This window comes from Labrus bergylta, chromosome 21 (assembly GCF_963930695.1).
Source record: "Labrus bergylta chromosome 21, fLabBer1.1, whole genome shotgun sequence".
Classification (NCBI taxonomy): Eukaryota; Metazoa; Chordata; class Actinopteri; order Labriformes; family Labridae; genus Labrus; species Labrus bergylta.
Genome location: NC_089215.1, coordinates 11,697,852 through 11,725,750, shown reverse-complemented (window position 1 = coordinate 11,725,750; position 27,899 = coordinate 11,697,852). Strand labels below are relative to the sequence as shown.

Here is a 27,899-nt window from a genome sequence, read left to right as displayed (position 1 = left end):
ATTTGATGGAACTCAATTTACCATCATTTTGTCTAAAAATGCTATAGTCAACAGATTAAACATTTACTCCTATACCACTGTATTTAAAGGTAGGTTTAAGTTTTTGTTTTTAAGTGTTACAAAACAAAACTGGCATATTCTTAGTGATCTACAAAACCATCACAGCTAAGTATACACTGGTCATGTCTACTTACTGCAGTTGAATTCATCAGAGCCATCTCTGCAGTTCTGTAGCCCATTACAGTGCTGGGAATTGTTGTAACAGGCCCCATTGGCACAAGTCTTCTCAGTGCACTGTGGATAATCTGAAAAAAATACAGGCTCACTTTGTTAAGTAGAAGGACAATAGATTTTCTGCTGACAAAGAAAATAAAACGATCATTGAACCCTGTAATTATTACAGAAAATAGAAGTAAAAAAAAACATTTGACAGTAAAGTACAGATTTGTGACTCTTGGACTGACATCTGAATACCATTATATTAGTAATCTGTTGAATCCATTGTAAATGAAAAACTCTTACTGCAGTTGTTCTCATCAGAGTTGTCCACGCAGTCTTTCACATGGTCACATCTGTATTTGCTGGTGATACACTGGCCTTCCCGACAAGTGAACTGGTCTGGGCTGCAGGTCCGCCCACCTGAACCAAAAACCATTTTAGTGGGTTTTGTTTCAATATAATGGCTCTATTGGGCATAATCCTTGTTATATGGAATGTTTAATGTGCTATAAGGGCATAATTTAACCTCAGCAAAGGATTAAAGGACCATGTTTGGATTATAATGTGTTTGCCTGTTAAAAAAATGTTTCCATATACAGTCAGTAGTAAATAACAGTATAACTAGGATTTACATTAATTTGTTTTCTAAAAAAAGAAAATATTTATTGCATCATGTTGTGTGCAATTTGTTTAATCATTTAGATAATGCTCCATTTTAAAATTAAAATTTCAAAAACCATCTAGTGGTTTAACTCTGAACATTTTGTGAGCATCTGATACACAAATAATGAAATACCTAACACTTTGAGCGAATTTCCAGGATAAATGAATTGACATTTTGAAAATCACATTACTTGTTCATTGACAAGTCAAAGTGTTTGAGTGTATAACATCTTCCTGAAGACAACTGTTTCATATTTTCAGTCTGGCCTAAACAGCACAGTCTGCGTACCACAGGTTCTTTGTTCATCTGAGCCATCTGAGCAGTCTTCCTCTCCATCGCAGACAAATCCCGAAGAGATGCATTCCCCGCTCGTCACACACTTAAATTCTTGTGAGGTGCATTGTTGAGGTGCTGACACAAAGAAAAACACATATATAGAGTTTCTAAATTTCCACAAAATTGTTTCTGTCCGGCTGATTGGTTGTAATACTCACGACAGTTCAGCTCATCTGAGTCATCTGTGCAGTCTTTAGTACCATCACATCTCCAAGCTATGTCGATGCATTGTCCGCTCGTGCATTGAAACTCTGTACTACCACAACTTCCTGACAAATACAAACACAAAGACAGAATGGTACATTATAACATACATCAGCATTCATCTTTTAGGGACTTTGATTAAGCTCAACATTCATTGTTTTAGTCCAAGAGGTCATTCACACCTCCAAAGTGGTTTAAATCGTGTGGGGGCCACTTTAACATGTCAGATGTCCATGTAATTGAAAATAAAGTGTATTTTACTGTTTCCTTGACAAATGAGTTACTTAGTTTATGACACCTGTAGTGACACTCTCTGTGTAACATTTGAACCTTAAAGCATGTGATTTGGCTATTAAACGATAGTTAAATCTTCACCATGAAATCCCAGTCAATCTTATGACCTTGGAGGATACAACCCTTCACTGGCAATACAGTATATGTCTGAATAAGCATATAGGGATGTGCTTTGTATCTAGACCATCTTTCTGCATTCATAGCTTCTTTTATGACTTAAAATGTGAAAAAAAATGAGTTAAGGTACTGTAAATGTAATGTTTCTATAACAGCGGTAATCAAAGACTTTGAAATAGCAATACTTATACCATTACTTTCTGCACAATAAATAATTACATTTCATTCTTGAGCACACTTTTTAAATGGATTTTAATTTCCAGTGATTGCTTAATTGTTTTTATAATGTACACCATTGTAACTATTTATTTAAAATGAGTGTCAAAATACTCATTTGCCACATTTGCATGAACCCTTATACTATATCTCAGAAAGTCTATATCTACCTATTTGTTATTATTTAAACCTTTAAAAGCACATATTGTGTTTGAAATAGCACTATAATGGTTGGAAAACACATTATTTTAAAAATTGTTATACTCTTATTCCACTCTCAATACGTAGTTCAACAAAGTTTTAAGTAAAGAAAAAAAACATTTGAATGTGAAATCAAGAATAAGCACATACCTTGAGTAAGTTGAATCCCTTGAGACAGCAGTAGAAGACATAGAAGGTGGAGACCGTTAAGGCCCATAATTAATTTTAGTTCGACAAATTTTGTACGCTCATGCTAAATCTGAGCCTGCTTATCCAAATGAGCTCTCAGACAGACACTGACTTTGGGATTGAGATGTATGACCATGGAGAAACCAGCAGACCAACAATGTGACAGGGAGGATTACAGCTTTTTATGGCTCGCTCTTTTACATAAAACTCATCTAAGATTAACTTTCACCTTTTGCTATGTTGTCTACATCAGCAAGAAAAAGTAACCACTCATTTATGTGTAACAATGTAGCTGGAAGGTCAAACTGTCTTTCTCTGAAACCAAGACAATATTGTTTTATTATTTTGTCTTGATTAGAAATTCCACACAAGTGACCTGCATTTTTTATTTGACAACCTAATGCAGGTTTTTCACCAGTTTCCCATCAGTGCTGCTTTGTTAAAGACTTCTTAGATAACCATTTATATCCAAATGTTTTATTGTTTTAAGCTCTGGAAACATTTAGCATGCTTTGCATATTTGACTTGCTGTAAATTAATTGCTGCCAAATACAATATTCCTGCTATCATTTTAATACTAGTATTATTTTATTTTTTTGTAAATACATTTGTAAATGCGAAAGGATTCATCTTTGATTTGATTCAACATGCATTGTTTTAGTTCAAGATGTTATTCACAACTGCTACATATGTGTTTAAGGGGGACAGTGATGCTGTTATAAATTTAGAAATACTATATGCGGTATGCTAGTATCAAACCATTGCCACGTATCTGAGACATTATATTGAGAATCCTTATTAGTAGTTTCTACTTATCTCTTTATGGCCTGTGTGACCTTGCCAAAGTAAAACTGCTTTGCTTGTTTATTGGAAGTGCTGCAAGAGTAAAGGCCATAATGAAAATTCTTTGCAGTCAGTTTTATCCTCATCCCTAAAACAAATTGTCAGACATTCAACAAGTTGAACATTTCAGATGTAACATTCAAACAACATGTTATTGTTGTTGGTTGCTGTAGTGTTACTCTGATGCAGCAGGTTGAAGGGCATTTAGTCACACATCACCTCAACTTTACTCAATGTCTCTTCTTTTCATTGGAACACTGTGAATATAAACTCTTGTTCTCAAAAGCACAGTGGTCCAAAATAGAAACCCCAGTAATAATTTATTAATTAAAAAGATGTTTGTCTGTTTTTTCATGAAATGAAAGATATCAGGTTTATAGACTCTTTCATGATGTAGACTTATAAACATAAAGCGACCCTTTACTCATTCCTCTGAACCATTTTACAGTTTAAGTTAGCGCCCTCCAGTGGTAGCAACAAAGAAGACACACTTCACTCTTCAATCAAATAGACAGATTGGGGCAGGGTAACATATTTGACTAATAATAAAAAAAATACTAATACTTATAATAATAATAATAATAATAATAATAATAATAATAATGATAATAATAATACTTATAATAATAATAATAATAATAATAATAATGATAATAATAATGCTATTATTATTATTATTATTATTATTAATAATAATAATAATAATAATAATACATATTGAGACAAGTTGCTCAATAATGGAGATAGTAATTTATTCAAATAATCACTGATGCTTTCACATTAATAAGACATATTTATTGATTAAATACATTAAATTGAAATATTGATGTTTGATCAATACATCCGTACATGACTATCTTATATAAGAAATGTATAACATGAAGGCAGTATAATAAGCCATCAAATATTTCTTATAACTTTATTTTATTGGTGTTGAATAATACTTAAGTATCAATCAAAATGAAAATTGACACTATATATATATCTCTATAGTAATATAAAAAAGAAGAACAAACATTTTTAATATAATAAACTTTTTACACAAACAGACAGACAGATAGATAGATAGATAGATAAACTTTATTGATCCCCCGTGGGGGAAATTTGTGCATTACAGCAGCTCCAGAAAACAGGGGACGGGAATATAATTATAAAAAATTAAAATAAAAGTTAAAAACAGATCAAACATATTTACATCATTTAAATTAAAAAAATACAATAATGTAAAATTACACAGTAACTTGTTATTAAAAAACACACACAGTGTGTAGCATGAGGTGGTGATGCTGTTAAACAGTCTGATTAAACAGTCTGACGGCAGATGGGATGAACGACCTGCGGTCTGCTGCTGAAGGAGCTGCTCAGGGCCCCCACAGTGTCATGCAGGGGGTGAGAGGGGTTGTCCATGATAGATGTCAGCTTCACTAACATCCTCCTCTCACCCACCTCCTCTACAGAGTCCAGAGGACAGTCCAAGACAGAACTGGCCCTCCTGACCAGTCTGTTCAGTCTCTTTCTGTCTCTCTCTGTTCTCCCTCCTCCCCAGCAGACCACTGCAAAGAAAAGTGCAGACGCCACCACAGTGTCATAAAAAGTCCGTAGCAGAGTCCTGCACATTCCAAAGGACCTCAGTCGCCTCAGCAGGTGAAGTCAACTTTGGCCCTTCTTGTACAGGACGTCTGTGTTGTGTGACCAGTCCAGTTTGTTGTTGAGGTGAACACCCAGGTATTTGTACATCTCCACCCTCTCGATGTCCAAACCCTGGATGTTCACCGGTGTAGTCTGGGGTGACTTCCTGTGGAAGTCAATCACCATCTCCTTTGTCTTGCTGGCGTTGAGCTGAAGGTGGTTGAGCTCACTCCAGTCGACAAAGTCCATGATGACCTGCCTGTATTCCTGTTCGCTCCCCTTAGACACACACCCCACGATGGCTGTGTCATCTGAGAACTTCTGCAGGTGGCAGCTCCCAGAGTTGTAGCAGAAGTCAGAGGTGTACAGGGTGAAGAGAAAAGGGGAGAGAACTGTCCCCTGCGGGGCCCCTGTAATGCAGAATAGGCCTGCATTTTTCCAAATCCCAAAGTTTCAGATGTTCAGTAGATGTGTTATGGAAACAATTGAAATGACTGTTGGAAGCTTATAATTGATCACAGTTACATTCAAACTCTGCAAGTCATTGTGGTGAAAGGACATCTAATTCATGCTTCTGTATACATAATGCCATAATGAGGAATTAAAGAGATTGTGTTATTTGGGATGGTTGAACAACCCTTTTTAATATAACCGTCTTCCATTGTCATTGGTGACGTAAGGGTTGGTGTACCCCTCCTTGGCGGAGTACGGGTTGTTCTGGAGGCGAATCTGGGCGTACGGGTTGTTCTGGGGTCGAGCCTGGGCGTAGGGGTTGTTCTGGGGTCGAGCCTGTGTGTATGGCTTTATGTCGTCAGGGTCATCATAGAGCCGCTACAATGAAAGGAGTATATTTTGTTTTGATTAGTTAAGTGCAAAACAAATATTAACCGACCAATATCCAACACAAACAGAGGCAAAATAACTTTTTACACGTAGGCTCCTGAAAATGTCAAAATGTTCAGGAGCGGGGATTGCTTAGATGTACTATAAGGCCCAGGGCCACAGCTCTCACATGCTCCAAATTAATTTTCCTAAATTTGACCTGCTGTGTTTTCACGTCGCGTAACCCCAACTTCTTGTAACAAAATGTACAAGAGAGCTGTTAGGGTGAAAGATTTGGTCGTTTACGTTTGCAAATGCATATCAATCCAAAAACTTTGTGACATTTTTAGGAGTTTTGTGCATTTCTGAAAAAGGCTATACTAACCGCGTTCTTCCCATTAGGGACCAGGTTTTGCCGGCTGCTGCTCGGAGTCATCTACATGTTGATCAAACGTCTCAGGCTGCCACTGCGGCGTTAGCATAGGCGTTAAAAGGTTAATGACTTGCATGAAGAAGAGAGAATATGACAAAAACATGACAGAGACGAAAAAGTAATGACAAATTGTTTAATGAGTAGATGGAAAACGTACCTGCGTGCCAATACACCCATGCCTGAGATGAGCATCGGTCCTACAACAACAGACACGACTACCAGCGCAAGTTTCCATGCTAAAACAACACAAGACAAGGAGATCAATAACATGGCTTTGCCAGGTTCAAAATAATCTCATCCTGCTCTCTTTTAACAGCCAAATGTATCACTAATCAAGAGTTAAATGTAAATGAAAGCTGTTTTGGGAGTTATTCACTTTGTCTGGCTGGCTTCAGTGGTTTAAGGCATCAAAAGTCATTTTGTTGATCGAGTTGATCATGTCACTGATGGTCTGGTTTGCTCTTGTAATTGTAATAAAGAGACTCAATAATTACTTTTAATCTGTTAACTGTTTAAAAAAGAACCCATAAGAAGGAGATCCAAGTTTTATATGACATTCTATTTTACACATTAAATATTTGTAGTGGTCTCAAAAGAGTTTAAGAGAGTTTATTTTAAAAGTCAAAGAAGACTTGTAGATAAATGACCTTCCCTTTATTCAGGTATATTAGTGTAGAAACCATGTGACCTACATTGAAATACTGATTAGAAATATAAAACACAATTTACATGAAGTAAAAATAATTCACAGACGGAGGAAAATTGTATATTAAGGACTCGTGCAGTCCAGGATTTTCATGTTAAACATCTTTGTTCTAAAGGAGCAAAAGTCTTTAACAGCAATTATAAACCTTCACTTCTAATGTGATCAAATTTGACAATTTTGATATTTTATAAGTTGAAATATTTCAACAAGATCGTATATTTCATTTGCCAGGTTTTGCATATGAGCATGATTTTTTTTTAGGGAATGTCAGGAGAAAGTTACATTTGGAAAGCTCAAAGCTCCTATATGGAAATTATAGCTGGTGATGAAAGAAACTGAAATTAATACTGATGTCACTTTATGTGCTCCAAAAACAAACAAAACGATACGTGACAGGGGTTATTTTTCTTATATTGTAACTTTTAATGCCTGAAACTGCTGACACAGGGTAGGTGTCAGACAGGAAAATTGACAGCACGCTGAAGAAAAAGCATTGTTTTATGTTATCTACAGAAAATGTACAGAATGAGTGAGAAATTTGACTGTTAAAATAAATTAGGATGACTTTTTTGGAATAAAATAGACACTCGTGTACAGGACAATATCAACATAGAGATTAGACATACTGCTCTGTCCACAAGGGGCGCCAAAATCAACACAAACTGAAAGTTTCTCACAGGAACTTTAAGTTATTAAGTCCCTTATGATGAGGCATAACTGATTCACTTTAATATCATCTTGTGTTTTTTTTTCTTTCATTCATATTCAAACATACTGTACTGTATACTCACATTCATTGCAGTTTAAGCCAGAATAACCAAATGTACAACTGGGAAAAAAAGATAATTAAATTTACAATTTCACTCTCTATAAACACAGAGCATATTAACATCTCTCTTGGCTTTTATCGCCTTACTATGCTTGGCATTAGACTTTTGAAAATCTTACTAGATCATTTTAACATTTTGAACAGATGCTATGACACTGAAGTACTTACTCGACACAACCACTGGTCCCAGCTTGTTGCCCACTGGGACAAGCTGCAAAAGTAGAAAAAGTGGAGATAGTTTGTAGTTTAGTCCAAGGAAGGTTGTTACATTCTGGGACACACACACTCACTGACACACAGACACATTCTTTCTCTCTCTGTCTCACTTCCACTCACTAATGCCCTCCTTACCAACGCATACTCTGTCGCTGTAGCTCGTCTTAACGTAGCCGTCCCTGCATGAACAGCCAAAAGATCCATCCTTGCCAGTGCAATTTGTGGTTTTCACATCACAAGGTTTTGAATTACACAGGTCATCCTCTTTAAATGCAGGAAAATAAGAAGATTAACATACAGTATCTAACGCAAATAAGGCATACAATCCGCACACAACAAAAACTTTAATGCATTTATTAGCAGAAATACTGATTTAAAAAACAGTAAATATCTTGACAATGTTAAAACAATGTAAAATGCCCCCCGCCTCATAATTAGTTTGATAATTGATATGGGTCAATGTTCATTTATTTCAGACTATACTGCAACAACACATCAAAACTATTCATTTGTGTCTTTCTTAAAGAAAATCTATGTCTTGCTTGAATTTTTCATAGATAACTCCCAGCATCAAGCAAAAGGCCCAGACTTACTACCTGAATATGAGTAAAAAACTTACCTTTAAAATCTGCCCCATTCAGGAGAGAACCTTCAGTTGACTCTGCAATCGCCTTTTTCAATGTCTCTGTAACTATTTTAGTTTCAATGGTAGCTGCTGGCTCAAAGATGTTTTCTACTTCAGCCAAGATACCTGGCGTCGCCCTGAACCACACTCTGACACTATTTGCAGGCCTTTATGGAAAAGAATACAGGTAATGATTATCATATTCTGTAATTTTTAGGTTCTTTGGAATTAAGTGTAATGCAAGAAGTATTGTTCTGGGTGGAGAGACAGCCAGATGGTATAAAAAACCATCATCAGTCACTTACTTCAGTTTTAGCACTATAGATTTAGAGTAGCCAGGAGTTGACTTAAAAACATCGTCCAGCTGTGTTTTGGAAAGAAAACATAATTGTGTTCAGGCTCACTTGAATGAAATTACTTTCATAGATATTGTGCAGCAACATAGTACATTTATTACAACACAAATCAGGTTTACTACCTATGTCAGATAAGTATGATGCACAAGCATTGTTATACTGTAGTGGTTGCACTTGTAAACACACAGTGGATTAAAGAGGAGTGAAATAATTGCCAACCTCTGTAACAACGTCTTTAGACACACTCAGAAAATCTTCTGATGTGGGGTCTGCAAGGTTTGGATTGTACTCTTTTGCCAGGGTCAGTTGTCCAGGGAAAACCTTGGCTAAAACAGGAAATATAGTCGGAAGAAGTATAGTCAGATTCATTTTTGAAAGGATATACAACAACTTGGAAATACATTTGATCACTTTTTTTTTTGCTGATAGGTAGATGAGAAGAATCCACTCATGTCTGTCCTATTAATATATGGAAAGAACTAGCAGCAAGTTAGCCTAGCATTATGGTTGTAATTTTCTGACCTCTAACAGAGGCAGGCTGGTTGTTTTTCTTTTCAGTCTTAGTGCACCAGCACCAACACCAGTCTAGACTCCAACAAGGGGGTATGCTATCTTGCACTAAGCCTCAAAAACCCCTTCAATTACATGAAGACATCTCACTGGAGTGTTATCACCAAAGATATTGCACTTTATTTTACCAAACCTGTAACAGTGTAAAATAAAATTGTAAACACAATAGTTGAGCACACCTAAACTATCATCGTATTCTAAACTGGGCTAACTGTCTCCTATCTTGGGCTTTGAAGATGTACCAGAAAAATTGTGTCTAACATCTTCCTTAATTATAATTTTTGATACTGCCAAACATTTTGCATAACCATCAGTATTGAAGATATTGACTGATGTAGCACAGGTCCTCTAAAGTTGCTTCAATTTTGTACATTCTGATACCAACAGGTTCACATAAATAAGCTTCCATCAAAATGACTGCTGGGGACATACGAGAAATCACTTCTCCTGTTTGTCCAAATATTCTAATATCCCAAAGATACATACACTTTGGTTTTGTATTAAGTGTTCTTTAAAAAAATAAAAAACTTACCACTCTCACAAGTGTTGCTGTCATTATTGTAGACGCTACCAGGCAAACACAGGCATTCAAACATTTGATTGAAACGAGGTACACAGGTGCTACCACCGCCGCATGGGTTTGACTCACAAGGGTCTTTGAAGGCAAAGGGGAAAAAATACAGATAACAATAAGTATCTGCAGTGCTATATAAGAACATAAAATAATGACACCTTGGAAACCAAACTTTTCAGTTTTTTGACTATGGAAAATATACCTAGAACTGGTTTTGTTGGAGCTGGTGTTGATGGTTGTTTTGTGGATGGACCATCTGGTGTTACTTGAGGCGCTGTCGATGGACCACCTGGAGCTGCCGTTGTTACTTTAGGCGCTGTCGATGGACCACCTGGAGCTGCCGTTGTTTCTTTAGGCGCTGTCGATGGACCAGCTGGACCTGCCGTTGTTTCTTGAGGCGTTGCCGATGTACCAGCTGGACCTGCCGTTGTTTCTTGAGGCGTTGCCGATGGACCACCTGGCGCTGCCGTTGTTTCTTGAGGCGCTGTCGATGGACCACCTGGAGCTGCCGTTGTTTCTTTAGGCGCTGTCGATGGACCACCTGGAGCTGCCGTTGTTACTTTAGGCGCTGTCGATGGACCACCTGGAGCTGCCGTTGTTTCTTTAGGCGCTGTCGATGGACCACCTGGAGCTGCCGTTGTTTCTTTAGGCGCTGTCGATGGACCACCTGGAGCTGCCGTTGTTTCTTTAGGCGCTGTCGATGGACCACCTGGAGCTGCCGTTGTTTCTTTAGGCGCTGTCGACGGATCACCTGGAGCTGCCGTTGTTTCTTTAGGCGCTGTCGACGGATCACCTGGAGCTGCCGTTGTTTCTTGAGGCGTTGCCGATGTACCAGCTGGACCTGCCGTTGTTTCTTGAGGCGTTGCCGATGGACCACCTGGCGCTGCCGTTGTTTCTTGAGGCGCTGTCGATGGACCACCTGGAGCTGCCGTTGTTTCTTTAGGCGCTGTCGATGGACCACCTGGAGCTGCCGTTGTTACTTTAGGCGCTGTCGATGGACCACCTGGAGCTGCCGTTGTTTCTTTAGGCGCTGTCGATGGACCACCTGGAGCTGCCGTTGTTTCTTTAGGCGCTGTCGATGGACCACCTGGAGCTGCCGTTGTTTCTTTAGGCGCTGTCGATGGACCACCTGGAGCTGCCGTTGTTTCTTTAGGCGCTGTCGACGGATCACCTGGAGCTGCCGTTGTTTCTTTAGGCGCTGTCGACGGATCACCTGGAGCTGCCGTTGTTTCTTCAGGCGCTGTCGATGGACCACCTGGAACTGCCGTTGTTTCTTCAGGCGATGTCGATGGACCACCTGGAGCTGCCGTTGTTTCTTGAGGTGTTGCCGATGGACCACCTGGAGCTGCTGTTGTTTCTTGAGGTGTTGCCGATGGACCACCTGGACCTGCCGTTGTTTTTTGAGGCGCTGTCGATGGACCACCTGGAGCTGCCGTTGTTTCTTTAGGCGCTGTCGATGGACCACCTGGACCTGCCGTTGTTTCTTGAGGCGTTGCCGATGGACCACCTGGACCTGCAGTTGTTTCTTGAGGCGCTGTCGATGGACCACCTGGAGCTGCCGTTGTTTCTTTAGACGCTGTCGACGGACCACCTGGAGCTGCCGTTGTTTCTTTAGGCGCTGTCGACGGACCACCTGGAGCTGCCGTAGTTTCTTTAGGCGCTGTCGACGGACCACCTGGAGCTGCCGTTGTTTCTTCAGGCGCTGTCGATGGACCACCTGGAGCTGCCGTTGTTTCTTCAGGCGCTGTCGACGGACCACCTGGAGCTGCCGTTGTTCCTTTAGGCGCTGTCGATGGACCACCTAAACCTGCCGTTGTTTCTTGAGGCGTTGTCAATGGACCACCTGGAGCTGCCGTTGTTTCTTTAGACGCTGTCGACGGACCACCTGGAGCTGCCGTTGTTTCTTTAGACGCTGTCGACGGACCACCTGGAGCTGCCGTTGTTTCTTTAGGCGCTGTCGACGGACCACCTGGAGCTGCCGTTGTTTCTTGAGGCGTTGCCGATGGACCACCTGGAGCTGCCGTTGTTTCTTGAGGCGTTGCCGATGAACCACCTGGACCTGCCGTTGGTTCTTGAGGTGTTGGGACTGTTGTACCATCAGTGGCTGATGTTGCTTGAGGTGCTGTGGATGGACACACATCAGCTTCAGTTGTTGCTTGAGGAAAGGATGGCTAGAGCAACAAATTGTAGCACTGATCATTAATAACCTGCCAATAGTTTTTTCATCCACTGCTGAATGTGACATACTGACAAATTAAACAGAAGGAAATTACTACTGCACTAAAATAACATATTTAACAGATTTTTCTTGCATTGGCAATGCAATTTATAAGACATCATAGATGAGAGGAAGAAATTATACTGATGTATCAGTTTGAAAACGAACAATGAAAGTTTAGCCTCATCCTAAATTATTGACAGAAGCCAAGGTACAATTTTGTACAGCCTAACAAAGGGCAGATCCTGGGGGGGCTTAACCCCTGCCATATTTTATATACAATTTGTGGGGAAAAAAACAGACTGTTCACTGTGTTTAAAGCTGAGAATAGTGGAATTTTATGTTTTACTCCTACATATAGCCCGAATAACAGATCCACTGGTTTCATTGTTATCAAAGTTTCTCCTTTAATACGTTGCAGCCTTCTAGCACCAACAGGAGGTAATGGGACAATCCAGTGTTGCATTCAATAAAGCTGAGACTATGCATTGAAAGAATTAACACACTGATCTTCATTTTTTTGGTTTTTTTAAACCCAATAATTGGCACATATACATATTTATACTGAGGTAAAAATCAAGATTTGGAAGTCATTAAGCTCATGATCGGACTGTCTCAATCCAGTAAATCATGCGAAAACAGGTTGGAGATTAATAATTTCCAAATTCAGGTTAAATTATTGTTTGAGAAAATTGTCCAACAATTCATTAAAACTAAAACACACTTGTGTGTGTACGACCTTTTAAAGTATCCAGATTACATGCTTTTTGCCTATTCATGAGCCTGGAAACAAAAAACAGGTCCCTCACCCTTCCTGTAACAGTGTCCCTGAGCTCATTTAGGACTTTAAGTAAAGCATTAACCAGACAAGAGGTGTTACGGGGAAGAGAGGGAGACTTCCCTGACTGCAACAGACTTAGAAAGAAAGGTAGGTTAGCAAAAATGGTCATAAGGTAATTTAAATTATCTGCAACAATAAGGTACTGTAGTTATTCACATTTGGTTGTGTGTGCACCAAACCAAACTGTCAGGTAAAAATGGCTGGCAGGAATTACTTGAATAATTAATTGTTATCTTGATTTTAAACTATATTATATATTATATAACAATATTATAACTTCCGGCGCCGACGCGAGTGGCCGCATATCCAGTAGCTCCTTGTAAAAAATGTTTCATGTCATGTACGTCTTGTACCTTCTACTAGATGCTTTGAATTTCCCTTTGAATTTCCCTCGGGATCAATATAGTATCTAATTTTAAAAAACACACCACCCCCCAACTTCTAATCACCTGTACAATTTCCTTTTCAGAGATTTGCATCTAACAAATCTAGATTTGAAATAATTTAGCATTTAAGTTTAAATAAAATCTTAAGGGCTTACTTACCAAGACAGGCTGCAACTAGCCAAATGAGTGAGAAGAGTTTGAAGTTTGGAGCCATTGGAATAAAATTTAAGGATTAAATGTCAACACAGGGGGAAAAAAGTCAATCACGACTGTGAGTGGATGGCTCACCACTCGCATTAAAACCTTGGCTGTTTAGATCTGAGGTGTCCTCATCTGGATGTTTTAATTATTAGCCACTCCTCAGAGGGCGGCACTGTGCTAAAGTACATGTCCCGGCCCAGAAAAGAAGAATGGGTTTAGTAGTCTTCCATGACATAGACGTGGTTAAATCACTTTGATTGTGTTAATTTCAGGAATTTCATGATAAACACAGCCTCAGACAATTTCAGCAAAGAACATGTCTAGAAAAAAATGAAACCATGACCAAGCTTTTTATTTAAAAATTATCTTTTGGATTTTCAGTGAAAAATCACATTCTGTTGAATAAATCCCTATGAACCCTGTACAAATTACCATGAAATATGAGTTGAGATAATGTTGACAAAATAATCATATTAAAGCTCCTGTGAGATGTTTTTAAAAAGGTTATGAAACAGACTGAAATGAATCCTGAAGCCTCTTTATGACCCAGAAAAGCAAACAAGACCATCAATGACTATTTCTTTAGTATTATTTGTAATGCCTGCAATCGCCAGATATACCAAAAGATCTGCAGCTTGAAATTATTCTTTCAAATGATACATCTTCAGGTCATTTTTCACATAGCATTCAGCATTATTATTTTAATTCTTGTTATTAATGTTGTTCACAGTTATTGCTAACACTCATGCAACCAGTTAGAGCAACAGTTGGACCAATTTGGATAAATTTGACCTCATTCTTACTCATACTTGAAAACCATGAAGGCTAAACAAAATTATATTAATATTTGGATTTATATTGGACACAGCTGATGAGAAACATAACAGGAAGCATCAGCCTCTGCCAGTAAGTAATGAATGTTAAGATTATATAAATAGGCACATATATGTCATGTCCTGTATCTGCAGTGTGCCTGGATCAAACCACCTTTGGAGCAAACGTCCACTCAAGTCAAGACTCTCCTCCTGAAGAGTTGGAAATGTTCCAGTTCAATAAATAAAACCTGAAGGTTCAAATCAGAGGAGAACATTATCAGACAAACGTTATTATGATAGTGTGATATCAAACACTAAACACAAGCGGCACGAACATATTTCCTGACTGAACTTTATCTCCCCAGCTGTAACTGTTTTTAACAGAGTTTGCTCAAATCTACAGGTAACAAAACAAAACAAAAACAGTAGAATTCAGCTTTGTCATTGAAAAAAGATGTATTACATCCAAGGTTCAGTTTCTTTTTAGAATAAAAATCTCTGATTATAATGTACATCTCCGCATTAGGCTGCATAAGTTACTGATATGGGCAATGGGGAAAAGGATGGTCAAAGATAACATTTCTCAAAGAGTTTATGAATTTATTGAACAACCTTGAGACAACTTATCAATCAATCAATCAATTTTTATTTGTATAGCGTCAACTCATAACAAGTGTTATCTCGAGACACTTAAAAAAAAGCAGGTAAAATACCTTACTCTTTGTCTGTTAACATTACAAAAGAGCAGGTGAAAAGACCTTACTCATTGTTATGCTACAAAAAGCAGGTAAAAGACCTTACTTATTGCTATGTTACAAAGATCCGGCCTATCCATCATGAGCACTTTTAGCAAAGCAGCAAAAGTTACAGTGGTAAGAAAAAACTGCCTTATTAAAAGGCAGAAATCCCCAGCTCATGATGAAACAGTTCTGGCAGGCCGTCAACCAACGATCTCGAGGAGCCTAAGAGAGCTCAAGAGCTCCCAGGAAAGTAGGTGGTTAGTGACTGAGATTTACAAATAGATACATGCAGTAATATGATGTACTGTATATGCACAGAGAGAGAGAGAGAGAGAGAGAGAGAGAGAGAGAGAGAGAGAGAGAGAGAGAGAGAGAGAGAGAGAGAGAGAGAGAGAGAGAGAGGAGCTCAAGGTGCCAGTTCCCCCGGTAGTCTAAGCCTGTAGCAGCATAACTAAGAGCTGGTCTACACCAGCACCAGCCCTAACTAGAACTAGGAAAAGGGAGCACATTACTCCTGTGTTGGCTTCTCTGTACTGGCTCCCTATACAGTCTAGAATAGAATTCAAGATCCTTCTTCTCACTTACAAAGCTCTAACTGGCCAGGCACCATCTTATCTTAAGGAGCTACTAGTGCCGTACTGCCCCTCGAGCACATTACGGTCCCAGAATGCAGGCCTGCTAGTGGTACCTACAGTCTCTAAGTGTACTATGGGAGGTAAAGCCTTCGGTTATCAGGCTCCTCTCCTCTGGAACCGCCTTCCAGCCGGGGTCCAGGAGGCAGACACAGTCTGTATTTTTAAGAATAGACTTAAAACTTTCCTTTTTGATAAATCTTATAGTCAGTACACGAGCTGCAGCGTTCTGGACTAGTTGAAGAGTCTTTAGAGACTTACCAATAAGGTAAGGGCAGGAGGTTACTAATTTTGTCTCTGATGTCTAGAATTGTGTTGTTGAAAAAGCTCAGGAAATCATTACTGCTGAGGGCTAAAGGAATACAAGGCTCAATGGAGCCATGACTCTCCGTCAGCCTGGCTACAGTGCTGAAAAGGTATCTAGGATTGCCTTTGTTTTCCTCGATTAGAGAGGAGTAGTAGGCAGCTCGAGCGTGATGTAGAGCCTTCATATATTTTCTATGACTATCCTGCCAGAATAAACGAGATTCTACCGTTTTGGTCGAGCGCCATATTCTTTCAAAATTTCGCGACGATTGTTTTAGAGTACGGGTTTCTGAGTTGAACCTTGGCGCTATTCTCTGCCGTTTGATAACCTTTTGTTTTAGGGAAGCAATCGAATCAAGAGTAACTCTCAGTGAATCCACTGCACTATCAACAAACTGATCTAGCTGAGAGGGACTAAAGCTATCATAAGAGTTTCCAACTGGGTTGAAACACGGTACTGAATCAAAAGCAGCTGAAATAGCTTCCTTAAATCTAGCTACAGCACCTTCTAGCGCTAAACTTCTAGAGAGCACATTTTTATTATGCAGAGATAATTCTGGTAGGACAAAGTTGAAAGTAATAAGGAAATGGTCTGATAGAAGAAGATTTTTTTAGGGAAACTGTAAGGTTTTGGATTTCAATGCCATAAGCTAAAACAAGATCCAGGGTGTGGTTAAAACGATGAGTAGGTTCGTTTACACCCTGGGTGTAAAGTCTAATAGAGTCTAATAGTGACAAGAAAGCTGTGCTAAGGCTATCATTATCAACATCCACATGGATATTGAAGTCACCTACAACAATTATTCTATCACTGCTAAGGACTAAATCTGATAAAAATTCTGCAAATTCAGATAGAAACTCAGAATATGGGCCAGGAGGGCGGTAAACTACAACAACTAGAACTGGCTGAAAGGTTCTTGAAACTGGATGTGAAAGACTAAGAACAAGGCTTTCAAAAGAAGAAAAATTCAGCTTTGGTCGAGGGTTAACTAGAAGACTAGAATTCAAAATAGCTGCTACTCCACCACCTCGTCCGGTGTCTCGAGGTATATGAGTATTAAAATGACTGGGAGGAGTGGATTCATTCAAACTAACATATTCATCTCGACACAGCCAGGTTTCAGTCAAAAAAAGTAAATCAATATGCTGATCTGAAATCAGATCATTCACTAAAAGAGATTTGGATGCTAAGGACCTAATGATCAAAAGTCCGCAATGAATTTTCTGATTTTTTAACAAAATCGTATTCATAGTTTTGATTCTAATGAGATTTTGACAATTTACGCCTTTTTTTTCTACGTTTGGATGACTTGGAAAACGGGTCTGGGCCGGGGGACAGACACAGTACCTATAGTATAACTACAGTTCGATTCAGAATTACAGCTATAGTGACTGGGAGACAGATCTAAGGGAGGCGCAGAGAAGCGTGTAAGACTGCAGCTCTGCCTCCTGGTCTGAACTCTGTGTTGTTGTCAATAGTATCAAACCATTGCCACATATCTGAGACATCCTTATTAGTAGTTTCTGCTTATCTCTTTATGGCATTTAAGCCTGTGTTTGTGTAGGTCATTCCAGATGTGTTTGTTCACCACCTTATTTGCCTCTATGAAGGTTTATTCTCTGGTGGGCCCACTGCCCAACAGACCTGTAGTATTGCTTAATATGTAAATTATATAACCTGAAACTTGTGTGAAGTAAAACTGCTTTGCTTGTTTATTGGAAGTGCTGCAAGAGTAAAGGCCATAATGAAAATTCTTTGCAGTCAGTTTTATCCTCATCCGTAAAACAAATTGTCAGACATTCAACAAGTTGAACATTTCAGATGTAACATTCAAACAACATGCTATTGTTGTTGGTTGCTGTAGTGTTACTCTGATGCAGCAGGTTGAAGGGCATTTAGTCACACATCACCTCAACTTTACTCAATGTCTCTTCTTTTCATTGGAACACTGTGAATATAAACTGTTGTTCTCAAAAGCACAGTGGTACAAAATAGAAACCCAGTAATAATTTATGAATTAAAAAGATGTTTGTCTGTTTTTTCATGAAATGAAAGATATCAGGTTTATAGACTCTTTCATGATGTAGACTTATAAACATAAAGCGACCCTCTACTCATTCCTTTCAACCATTTTACAGTTTAAGTTAGCGCCCTCCAGTGGTAGCAACAAAGAAGACACACTTCACTCTTCAATCAAATAGACAGATTGGGGCAGGGTAACATATTTGACTAATAATAAAAAAAATACTAATACTTATAATAATGATAATAATGATAATGATACTAATAATACTTATAATAATAATAATAATGATACTAATAATGATATTAATAATAATAATAATACATATTGAGAGACAAGTTACTCAATAATGGAGATAGAAATTTATTCAAATAATCACTTATGCTTTCACATTAATAAGACATATTTATTGATTAAATACATTAATTTTTACTTTATTTTACTGGTGTTGAATTATACTTAAGTAATGAACACTTGAACGATATTTGATCAGACTTTAAGAAACTTGTCTCCTTCACAATAAGATAAGTTAATGAGTTACACATAATGACACAGCGTAAACATTTGACATATAAAGTGATATCTAGTAAATTCACTGACGAGAAAGATATTAACTGGACAAAATAGTTATATCTTAAATATACTGGTCCCTGAGTTTAATTCAGATTTGACTGACACCTTTGAATAGGCCTGCATTTTTCCAAATCCCAAAGGAAGATGTTCAGTAGATGTGTCATGGAAACAACTGAAATGACTGTTGGAAGCTTATAATTGATCACAATTACATTCAAACTCTGCGAGTCATTGTGGTGAAACTACATCTAATTCATGCTTCTGTATACATAATGCCATAATGAGGAATTAAAGAGATTGTGTTATTTGGGATGGTTGAACAATCCTTATTAATATAACCGTCTTCCATTGTCATTGGTGACGTAAGGGTTGGTGTACCCCTCCTTGGCGGAGTACGGGTTGTTCTGGGGGCGATTCTGGGCGTACGGGTTGTTCTGGGGGCGATTCTGAGCGTATGGGTTGTTCTGGGGTCGAGCCTAGGCGTAGGGGTTGTTCTGGGGTCGAGCCTGTGTGTATGGCTTCATGTCGTCAGGGTCATCATAGAGCCTCTACAATGAAAGAAGTATATTTTGTTTTGATTAGTTAAGTGCAAAACAAATATTAACCGACCAATATCCAACACAAAGAGAGGCAAAATAACTTTTCACAAGTAGGCTCCTGAAAATGTCAAAATGTTCAGGAGCGGGGATTGTTTAGATGTACTATAAGGCCCAGGGCCACAGCTCTCACATGCTCCAAATTAATTTTCTTAAATTTGACCTGCTGTGTTTTCAAGTCACATAACCCCAACTTCTTGTAACAAAATGTACAAGAGAGCTGTTAGGGTGAAAGATTTGTTCGTTTACGTTTGCAAATGCATATCAATCCAAAAACTTTGTGACATTTTCAGGAGTTTTGTGCATTTGTGAAAAAGGCTATACTAACCGCGTTCCTCCCATTAGGGACCAGGTTTTGCCGGCTGCTGTTCTGAGTCATCTCCAGGTTGAGACTGAGACTCGGGCTGTTTACGCGGTTCAGGACCCTTACCGGACATCTTCTAGGAACCCCAGCGTTAGCATAGGCGTTAAAAGGTTAATGAGTTGCATGAAGAAGAGAGAATATGACAAAAACATGACAGAGACGAAAAAGTAATGACAAATTGTTTAATGAGTAGATTGAAAACGTACCTGCGTGCCATTACAACAATGCCTGAGATGAGCAGCAGTCCTACAACAACAGACACGACTACCAGCGCAAGTTGCCATGCTGAAACAACACAAGACAAGGAGATCAATAACATGGCTTTGCCAGGTTCAAAACAATCTCATCCTGCTCTCTTTTAACAGCCAAATGTATCACTAATCAAGAGTTAAATGTAAATGAAGGCTGTTTTGGTAGTTATTCACTTTGTCTGGCTGGCTTCAGTGTTTTAAGGCATCAAAAGTCATTTTGTTGATCGAGTTGATCATGTCACTGATGGTCTGGTTTGCTCTTGTAATTGTAATAAAGAGACTCAATAATTACTTTTAATCTGTTAACTGTTTAAAAAAGAACCCATAAAAAGGAGATCCAAGTTTTATATGACATTCTATTTTACACATTAAATATTTGTAGTGGTCTCAAAAGAGTTTAAGAGAGTTTATTTTAAAAGTCAAAGAAGACTTGTAGATAAATTACCTTCCCTTTATTCAGGTATATTAATGTAGAAACCATGTGACCTACATTGAAATACTGATTAGAAATATAAAACAAACACAATAGTTTATAAATTGAAATATTTCAACAGGATTGTATATTGCATTTGCCAGGTTTTGCATATGAGCATGATTTTTTTCAGAGAATGTCAGGAGAAAGTTACATTTGGAAAGCTTAAAGCTCCTATATGGAAATTATAGCTGGTGATGAAAGAAACTCAAATTAATACTGATGTCACTTTATGTGCTCCAAAAACACACAAAACGATAAGTGACAGGGGTTAGTTTTCTTATATTGTAACTTTTAATGCCTGAAACTGCTGACACAGGGTAGGTGTCAGACAGGAAAATTGACAGCACACTGAAGAAAAAGCATTGTGTTATATTATCTACAGAAAATGTACAGAATGAGTGAGAAATTTGACTGTTAAAATAAATCAGGATGACATTTTTGGAATAAAATAGACACTCATGTGGACAGGACAATATCAACATAGAGATTAGACATACTGCTCTGTCCACAAGGGGCGCCAAAATCAACACAAACTGAAAGTTTCTCACAGGAACTTTAAGTTATTAAGTCCCTTATGACGAGGCATAACTGATTCACTTTAATATCATCTTGTGTTTTTTTTTCTTTCATTCATTTTCAAACATACTGTACTGTATACTCACATTCATTGCAGTTTAAGCCAGAATAACCAAATGTACAACTGGAAGAAAAAGATAATTCATTTTACAATTTCACTCTCTATAAATACAGAGCATATTAACATCTCTCTTGGCTTTTATCGCCTTACTATGCTTGGCATTAGACTTTTGAAAATCTTACTAGATCATTTTAACATTTTGAACAGATGCTATGACACTGAAGTACTTACTTGACACAACCACTGGGCCCAGCTTGTTGCCCACTGGGACAAGCTGCAAAAGTAGAAAAAGTGGAGATAGGTTGTAGTTTAGTCCAAGGAAGGTTGTTACATTCTGGGACACACACACTCACTGACACACAGACACATTCTTTCTCTCTCTGTCTCACTTCCACTCACTAATGCCCTCCTTACCAATGCATACTCTGTCGCTGTAGCTCGTCTTAACATAGCCGTCCTTACATGAACATTCGAAAGATCCATCCTTGCCAGTGCATTTTGTGGTTTCCACATCACAAGGTTTTGAAGTACACAGGTCATCCTCTTTAAATACAGGAAAATAAGAAGATTAACATACAGTATCTAACGCAAATAAGGCATACAATCCGCACACAACAAAAACTTTAATGCATTTATTAGCAGAAATACTGATTTAAAAAACAGTAAATATCTTGACAATGTTAGAACAATGTAAAATGCCCCCCCCCTTAGCATAATTAGTTTGATACTTGATATGGGTCAATGTTCATTTATTTCAGACTATACTGCAACAACACATCAAAACTATTCATTTGTGTCTTTCTTAAAGAAAATCTATGTCTTGCTTGAATTTTTCATAGATAACTCCCAGCATCAAGCAAAAGGCCCAGACTTACTACCTGAATATGAGTAAAAAACGTACCTTTAAAATCTGCCCCATTCAGGACAGAACCTTCAGTTGACTCTGTAATCGCCGTTTTCAATGTCTCTGTAACTATTTTAGTTTCAATGGCAGCTGTTGGCTCAAAGATGTTCTCTACTTCAGCCAAGATACCTGGCGTCGCCCTGAACCACACTCTGACACTATTTGCAGGCCTTTATGGAAAAAAATACATGTAATGATTATCATATTCTGTAATTTTTAAGTTCTTTGGAATTAAGTGTAATGCAAGAAGTATTGTTCTGGGTGGAGAGACAGTCAGATGGTATTAAAAAACCATCATCAGTCACTTACTTCAGTTTCAGCACTATAGATTTAGAGTAGCCAGGAGTTGACTTAAAAACATTGTCCAGCTGTGTTTTGGAAAGAAAACATAATTGTGTTCAGGCTCACTTGAATGAAATTACTTTCATAGATATTGTGCAGCAACATAGTACATTTATTACAACACAAATCAGGTTTACTACCTATGTCAGATAAGTATGATGCACAAGCATTGTTATACTGTAGTGGTTGCACTTATAAACACACAGTGGATTAAAGAGGAGAGAAATAATTGCCAACCTCTGTAACAACGTCTTTAGACACACTCAGAAATTCTTCTGATGTGGGGTCTGCATGGTTTGTGTTGTACTCTTTTACCAGGGTCAGTTGTCCAGGGAAAACCTTGGCTAAAACAGGAAATATAGTCAGAAGAAGTATAGTCAGATTCATTTTTGAAAGTATATACAACAACTTGGAAATACATTTGATCACTTTTTTTCTTTGTTTATAGGTAGATGAGAAGAATCCACTCATGTCTGTCCTATTAATATATGGCAAGAACTAGCAGCAAGTTAGCCTAGCATTATGGTTGTAATTTTCTGACCTCTAAGCAGGGGCAGACTGGCTGTTTTTCTTTTCAGTCTTAGCGCACCAGCACCAACATCAGTCTAGACTCCAACAGTGCCAAACTTGTAACAGTGTAAAATAAAATGGTAAACACAATAGTTAAGCACACCTAAACTATCACCGTAATTCTAAACTAGGCTAACCATCTCCTAGCTTGGGCTTTGGAGATGTACCAGAAAAATTGTGTCTAACATCTTCCTTAATTATAATTTTGGATACTGCCAAACATTTTGCATAACCATCAGTATTTAAGATATTGACTGATGTAGCACAGGTCCTCTAAAGTTGCTTCAATTTTGTACATTCTGATACCAACAGGTTCACATAAATAAGCTTCCATCAAAAGGACTGCTGGGGACATACGAGAAATCACTTCTCCTGTTTGTCCAAATATTCTAATATCCCAAAGATACATACACTTTGGTTTTGTATTAAGTGTTCTTTAAAAACTTTTGCATTGAGTAACAACCTCATAAAAGTGGTATGCAGAAAAGAAAAAACTTACCACTCTCACAAGTGTTGCTGTCACTATTGTAGACGCTACCAGGCAAACACAGGCATTCAAACATTTGATTGAAACGAGGTACACAGGTGCTACCACCGCCGCATGGGTTTGACTCACAAGGGCCTTTGAAGGCAAAGGGGAAAAAATACAGATAACAATAAGTATCTGCAGTGCTATATAAGAACATAAAATAATGACACCTTGGAAACCAAAATTTTCAGTTTTTTGACTATGGAAAATATACCTAGAACTGGAACTGGTTTTGTTGGAGCTGGTGTTGATGGTGGTTTTGTAGCTGGACTATCTGGTGTTACTTGAGGCGTTGCCCATGAACAACCTGGACCTGCCGTTGTTTTTTGAGGTGTTGGGACTGTTGTACCATCAGTGGCTGATGTTGCTTGAGGTGCTGTGGATGGATCACCTGGAGCTGCCGTTGTTTCTTTAGGCGCTGTCGATGGACCACCTGGAGCTGCCGTTGTTACTTTAGGCGCTGTCGATGGATCACCTGGAGCTGCCGTTGTTTCTTGAGGCGCTGTCGACGGACCACCTGGACCTGCCGTTGTTTCTTCAGGCGTTGTCGATGGACCACCTGGAGCTGCCGTTGTTTCTTTAGACGCTGTCGACGGACCACCTGGAGCTGCCGTTGTTTCTTTAGGCGCTGTTGACGGACCACCTGGAGCTGCCGTTGTTTCTTCAGGCGCTGTCGATGGACCACCTAAACCTGCCGTTGTTTCTTGAGGCACTGTCGATGGACCACCTGGAGCTGCCGTTGTTTCTTCAGGCACTGTCGATGGACCACCTGGACCTGCCGTTGTTTCTTTAGGCACTGTCGATGGACCACCTGGAGCTGCCGTTGTTCCTTTAGGCGCTGTCGATGGACCACCTGGAGCTGCCGTTGTTCCTTTAGGCGCTGTCGATGGACCACCTAAACCTGCCGTTGTTTCTTGAGGCGTTGCCGATGGACCACCTGGACCTGCCGTTGTTTCTTGAGGTGTTGCCGATGGACCACCTGGACCTGCCGTTGTTTCTTTAGGCGCTGCCGATGGACCACCTGGAGCTGCCGTTGTTTCTTTAGGCGCTGCCGATGGACCACCTGGAGCTGCCGTTGTTTCTTTAGGCGCTGCCGATGGACCACCTGGACCTGCCGTTGTTACTTTAGGCGTTGTCGATGGACCACCTGGACCTGCCGTTGGTTCTTGAGGTGTTGGGACTGTTGTACCATCAGTGGCTGATGTTGCTTGAGGTGCTGTGGATGGACACACATCAGCTTCAGTTGTTGCTTGAGGAAAGGATGGCTATAGCAACAAATCGTAGCACTGATCATTGATAACCTGCCAATAGTTTTTTCATCCACTGCTGAATGTGACATACTGACAAATTAAACAGAAGGAAAATACTACTGCACTAAAATAACATATTTAACAGATTTTTCTTGCATTGGGAATGCAATCTATAAGACATCATAGATGAGAGGAAGAAATTATACTGATGTATCAGTTTGAAAACGAACAATGAAAGTTTAGCCTCATCCTAAATTATTGACAATAATTGGTACAATTTTGTACAGCCTAACAAAGGGCAGATCCTGGGGGGGCTTAACCCCTGCCATATTTTATATAAAAATTGTGGAGAAAAAAAAAGACTATTCACTGTGTTTAAAGCTGAGAATAGTGGAATTTTATGTTTTACTCCTACATATAGCCCAAATAACAGATCCACTGGTTTCATTGTTATCAAAGGTTCTCCTTTAATACGTTGCAGCCTTCTAGCACCAACAGGAGGTAATGGGACAATCCAGTGTTGCATTCAATAAAGCTGAGACTATGCATTGAAAGAATTAACACACTGATCTTCTATTTTTTTATTTTTAAACCCAATATTTGGCACATATACATATTTGTACTGAGTTAAAAATCAAGATTTGTAAGACATTAAGCTCATGATCGGACTGTCTCAATCCTGTAATTCATGCCAAAACGGGTTGGAGATTAATAATTTCCAAATTCAGGTTGAATTATTGTTTGAGAAAATTGTTATCTTGATTTTAAACTATATTATATATTATAAAACAATATTATAACTTCCGGCGCTGACGTGAGTGGCCGTATGTCCAGTATATCCAGTAGCTCCTTGTAACAAATGTTTCATGGCATGTACATCTTGTACCTTCTACTGGATGCTTTGAATTTTCCTCGGGATCAATAAAGTATTTATCTATCTATCAAAGGTGTAATTTTAAAAAACACACCACCCCCCAACTTCTAATCACCTGTACAATTCCTTTTCAGAGATTTGCATCTAACAAATCTAGATTTGAAATAATTTAGCATTTAAGTTTAAATAAAATCTTAAGGGCTTACTTACCAAAACAGGCTGCAACTAGCCAAATGAGTGAGAAGAGTTTGAAGTTTGGAGCCATTGGAATAAAATTTAAGGATTAAATGTCAACACAGGGGGAAAAAAGCCAATCAGGACTGTGAGTGGATGGCTCACCACTCGCGTTAAAACCTTGGCTGTTTAGAGCTGAGGTGTCCTCATCTGGATGTTTCAATCATTAGCCACTCCTCAGAGGGCGGCACTGTGCTAAAGTACATGTCCCGGCCCAGAAAAGAAGAATGGGTTTAGTAGTCTTCCATGACATAGACGTGGTTAAATCACTTTGATTGTGTTAATTTCAGGAACTTCAGCTTTTTTATGGACATGATAAACACAGCCTCAGACAATTTCAACAAAGAACATGTCTAGAAAAAAATGAAACCATGACCAAGCTTTTTATTTAAAAATGATCTTTTGGATTTTCAGTGAAAAATCACATTCTGTTGAATAAATCCTCATGAACCCTCTACAAATTACCATGAAATATGAGTTGAGATAATGTTGACAAAATAATCATATTAAAGCTCCTGTGAGATGTTTTTAAAAAGGTTATGAAACAGACTGAAATGAATCCTGAAGCCTCTTTATGACCCAGAAAAGCAAACAAGACCATCAATGACTATTTCTTTAGTATTATTTGTAATGCCTGCAATCGCCAGATATACCAAAAGATCTGCAGCTTGAAATTATTCTTTCACATGATACATATTTAGGTCATTTTTCTCATAGCATTCAGCACTATTATTTTAATTCATGTTATTAATGCTGTTCACAGTTATTGCTAACACTCATGCAACCAGTTAGAGCAACAGTTGGACCAATTTGGATCAACTTCTGACCTCATTCTTACTCATACTTGAAAACCATAAAGGCTAAACAAAATTATATTAATATTTGGATTTATATTGGACACAGCTGATGAGAAACACAACAGGAAGCATCGGCCTCTGGCAGTAAGTAATAATTGTTAAGATTATGTAAATATGTCATGTCCTGTATCTGCAGTGTGCCTGGATCAAACCACCTTTGGAGCAAACGTCCACTCAAGTCAAGACTCTCCTCCTGAAGAGTTGGAAATGTTTATCATTGAAAAAATATGTATTACATCCAAGGTTCAGTTTCTTTTTAGAATAAAAATCTCTGATTATAATGTACATCTCTGCATTAGGCTGCATAAGTTACTGATATGGGCAATGGGGAAAAGGATGGTCAAAGATAACATTCCTCAAAGAGTTTTTGAATTTATTGCACAACCTTGAGACAACTTATCAATCAATCAATACATTTTTATTTGTATAGCGTCAACTCATAACAAGTGTTATCTCGAGACACTTAAAAAAAAGCAGGTAAAATACCTTACTCTTTGTCTGTTAACATTACAAAAGAGCAGGTAAAAAGACCTTACTCATTGTTATGCTACAAAAAGCAGGTAAAAGACCTTACTTATTGCTATGTTACAAAGATCCGGCCTATCCATCATGAGCACTTTTAGCAAAGCAGCAAAAGTTACAGTGGTAAGAAAAAACTGCCTTATTAAAAGGCAGAAATCCCCAGCTCATGACGAAACAGTTCTGGCAGGCCGTCAACCAACGATCTCGAGGAGCCTAAGAGAGCTCAAGAGCTCCCAGGAAAGTAGGTGGTTAGTGACTGAGATTTACAAATAGATACATGCAGTAATATGATGTACTGTATATGCACAGAGAGAGAGAGAGAGAGAGAGAGGAGCTCAAGGTGCCAATTCCCCCCGGTAGTCTAAGCCTATAGCAGCATAACTAAGAGCTGGTCTACACCAGCACCAGCCCTAACTAGAACTAGGAAAAGGGAGCACATTACTCCTGTGTTGGCTTCTCTGCACTGGCTCCCTATACAGTCTAGAATAGAATTCAAGATCCTTCTTCTCACTTACAAAGCTCTAACTGGCCAGGCACCATCTTATCTTAAGGAGCTACTAGTGCCGTACTGCCCCTCGAGAACATTACGGTCCCAGAATGCAGGCCTGCTAGTGGTACCTACAGTCTCTAAGTGTACTATGGGAGGTAAAGTCTTCGGTTATCAGGCTCCTCTCCTCTGGAACCGCCTTCCAGCCGGGGTCCAGGAGGCAGACAC

At 38.7% G+C, this 27,899-nt stretch overlaps 2 protein-coding genes across 13 annotated transcripts in view; both read right to left on the bottom strand.

The window, feature by feature from the left end:
* lrp2b (low density lipoprotein receptor-related protein 2b) overlaps positions 1 to 2,483 on the bottom strand; it is a 44,166-nt gene extending 41,683 nt beyond the window's left edge. Inside the window, exons 1-5 of the mRNA XM_029278145.2 lie at positions 2,402 to 2,483; positions 1,378 to 1,488; positions 1,172 to 1,294; positions 523 to 639; positions 195 to 305 (exon numbers count right to left, since the gene is read on the bottom strand). Coding sequence (XP_029133978.2) covers positions 195 to 305; positions 523 to 639; positions 1,172 to 1,294; positions 1,378 to 1,488; positions 2,402 to 2,468 — 529 coding nt within the window. The 5' untranslated portion in view covers positions 2,469 to 2,483. The remainder of the gene's footprint in view (positions 1 to 194; positions 306 to 522; positions 640 to 1,171; positions 1,295 to 1,377; positions 1,489 to 2,401) is intronic.
* A 1,862-nt stretch (positions 2,484 to 4,345) lies between these two features.
* LOC109988919 (mucin-13-like) lies at positions 4,346 to 25,992 on the bottom strand. 12 transcript variants are annotated; one of them, XR_010664882.1, is made up of 14 exons: positions 25,782 to 25,991; positions 24,559 to 24,663; positions 23,881 to 23,928; positions 10,246 to 11,088; positions 10,002 to 10,124; positions 9,119 to 9,225; positions 8,849 to 8,907; positions 8,538 to 8,710; positions 8,054 to 8,182; positions 7,871 to 7,913; positions 7,665 to 7,702; positions 6,325 to 6,403; positions 6,120 to 6,201; positions 5,603 to 5,743 (listed from the first exon to the last, which is right to left on the bottom strand). XR_010664882.1 is itself a non-coding variant. In XM_065949235.1 (14 exons), exons 1-14 carry the CDS (start codon positions 25,834 to 25,836, stop codon positions 6,222 to 6,224), a joined length of 1,359 nt encoding a protein of 452 aa, XP_065805307.1. In that variant the 5' UTR covers positions 25,837 to 25,984; the 3' UTR covers positions 6,208 to 6,221. The 12 variants fall into 12 exon arrangements, 11 of the variants coding, with proteins under 11 accessions (XP_065805308.1, XP_065805307.1, XP_065805305.1 ...); XM_065949235.1 differs by lacking the exons at positions 5,603 to 5,743; positions 6,120 to 6,201 and having other exon boundaries at positions 6,208 to 6,403; positions 10,246 to 10,374; positions 10,543 to 10,626; positions 11,005 to 11,088; positions 25,782 to 25,984; XM_065949233.1 differs by lacking the exons at positions 5,603 to 5,743; positions 6,120 to 6,201 and having other exon boundaries at positions 6,208 to 6,403; positions 10,246 to 10,374; positions 10,543 to 11,088; positions 25,782 to 25,990.
* Between the last annotated feature and the right edge of the window lie 1,907 nt (positions 25,993 to 27,899).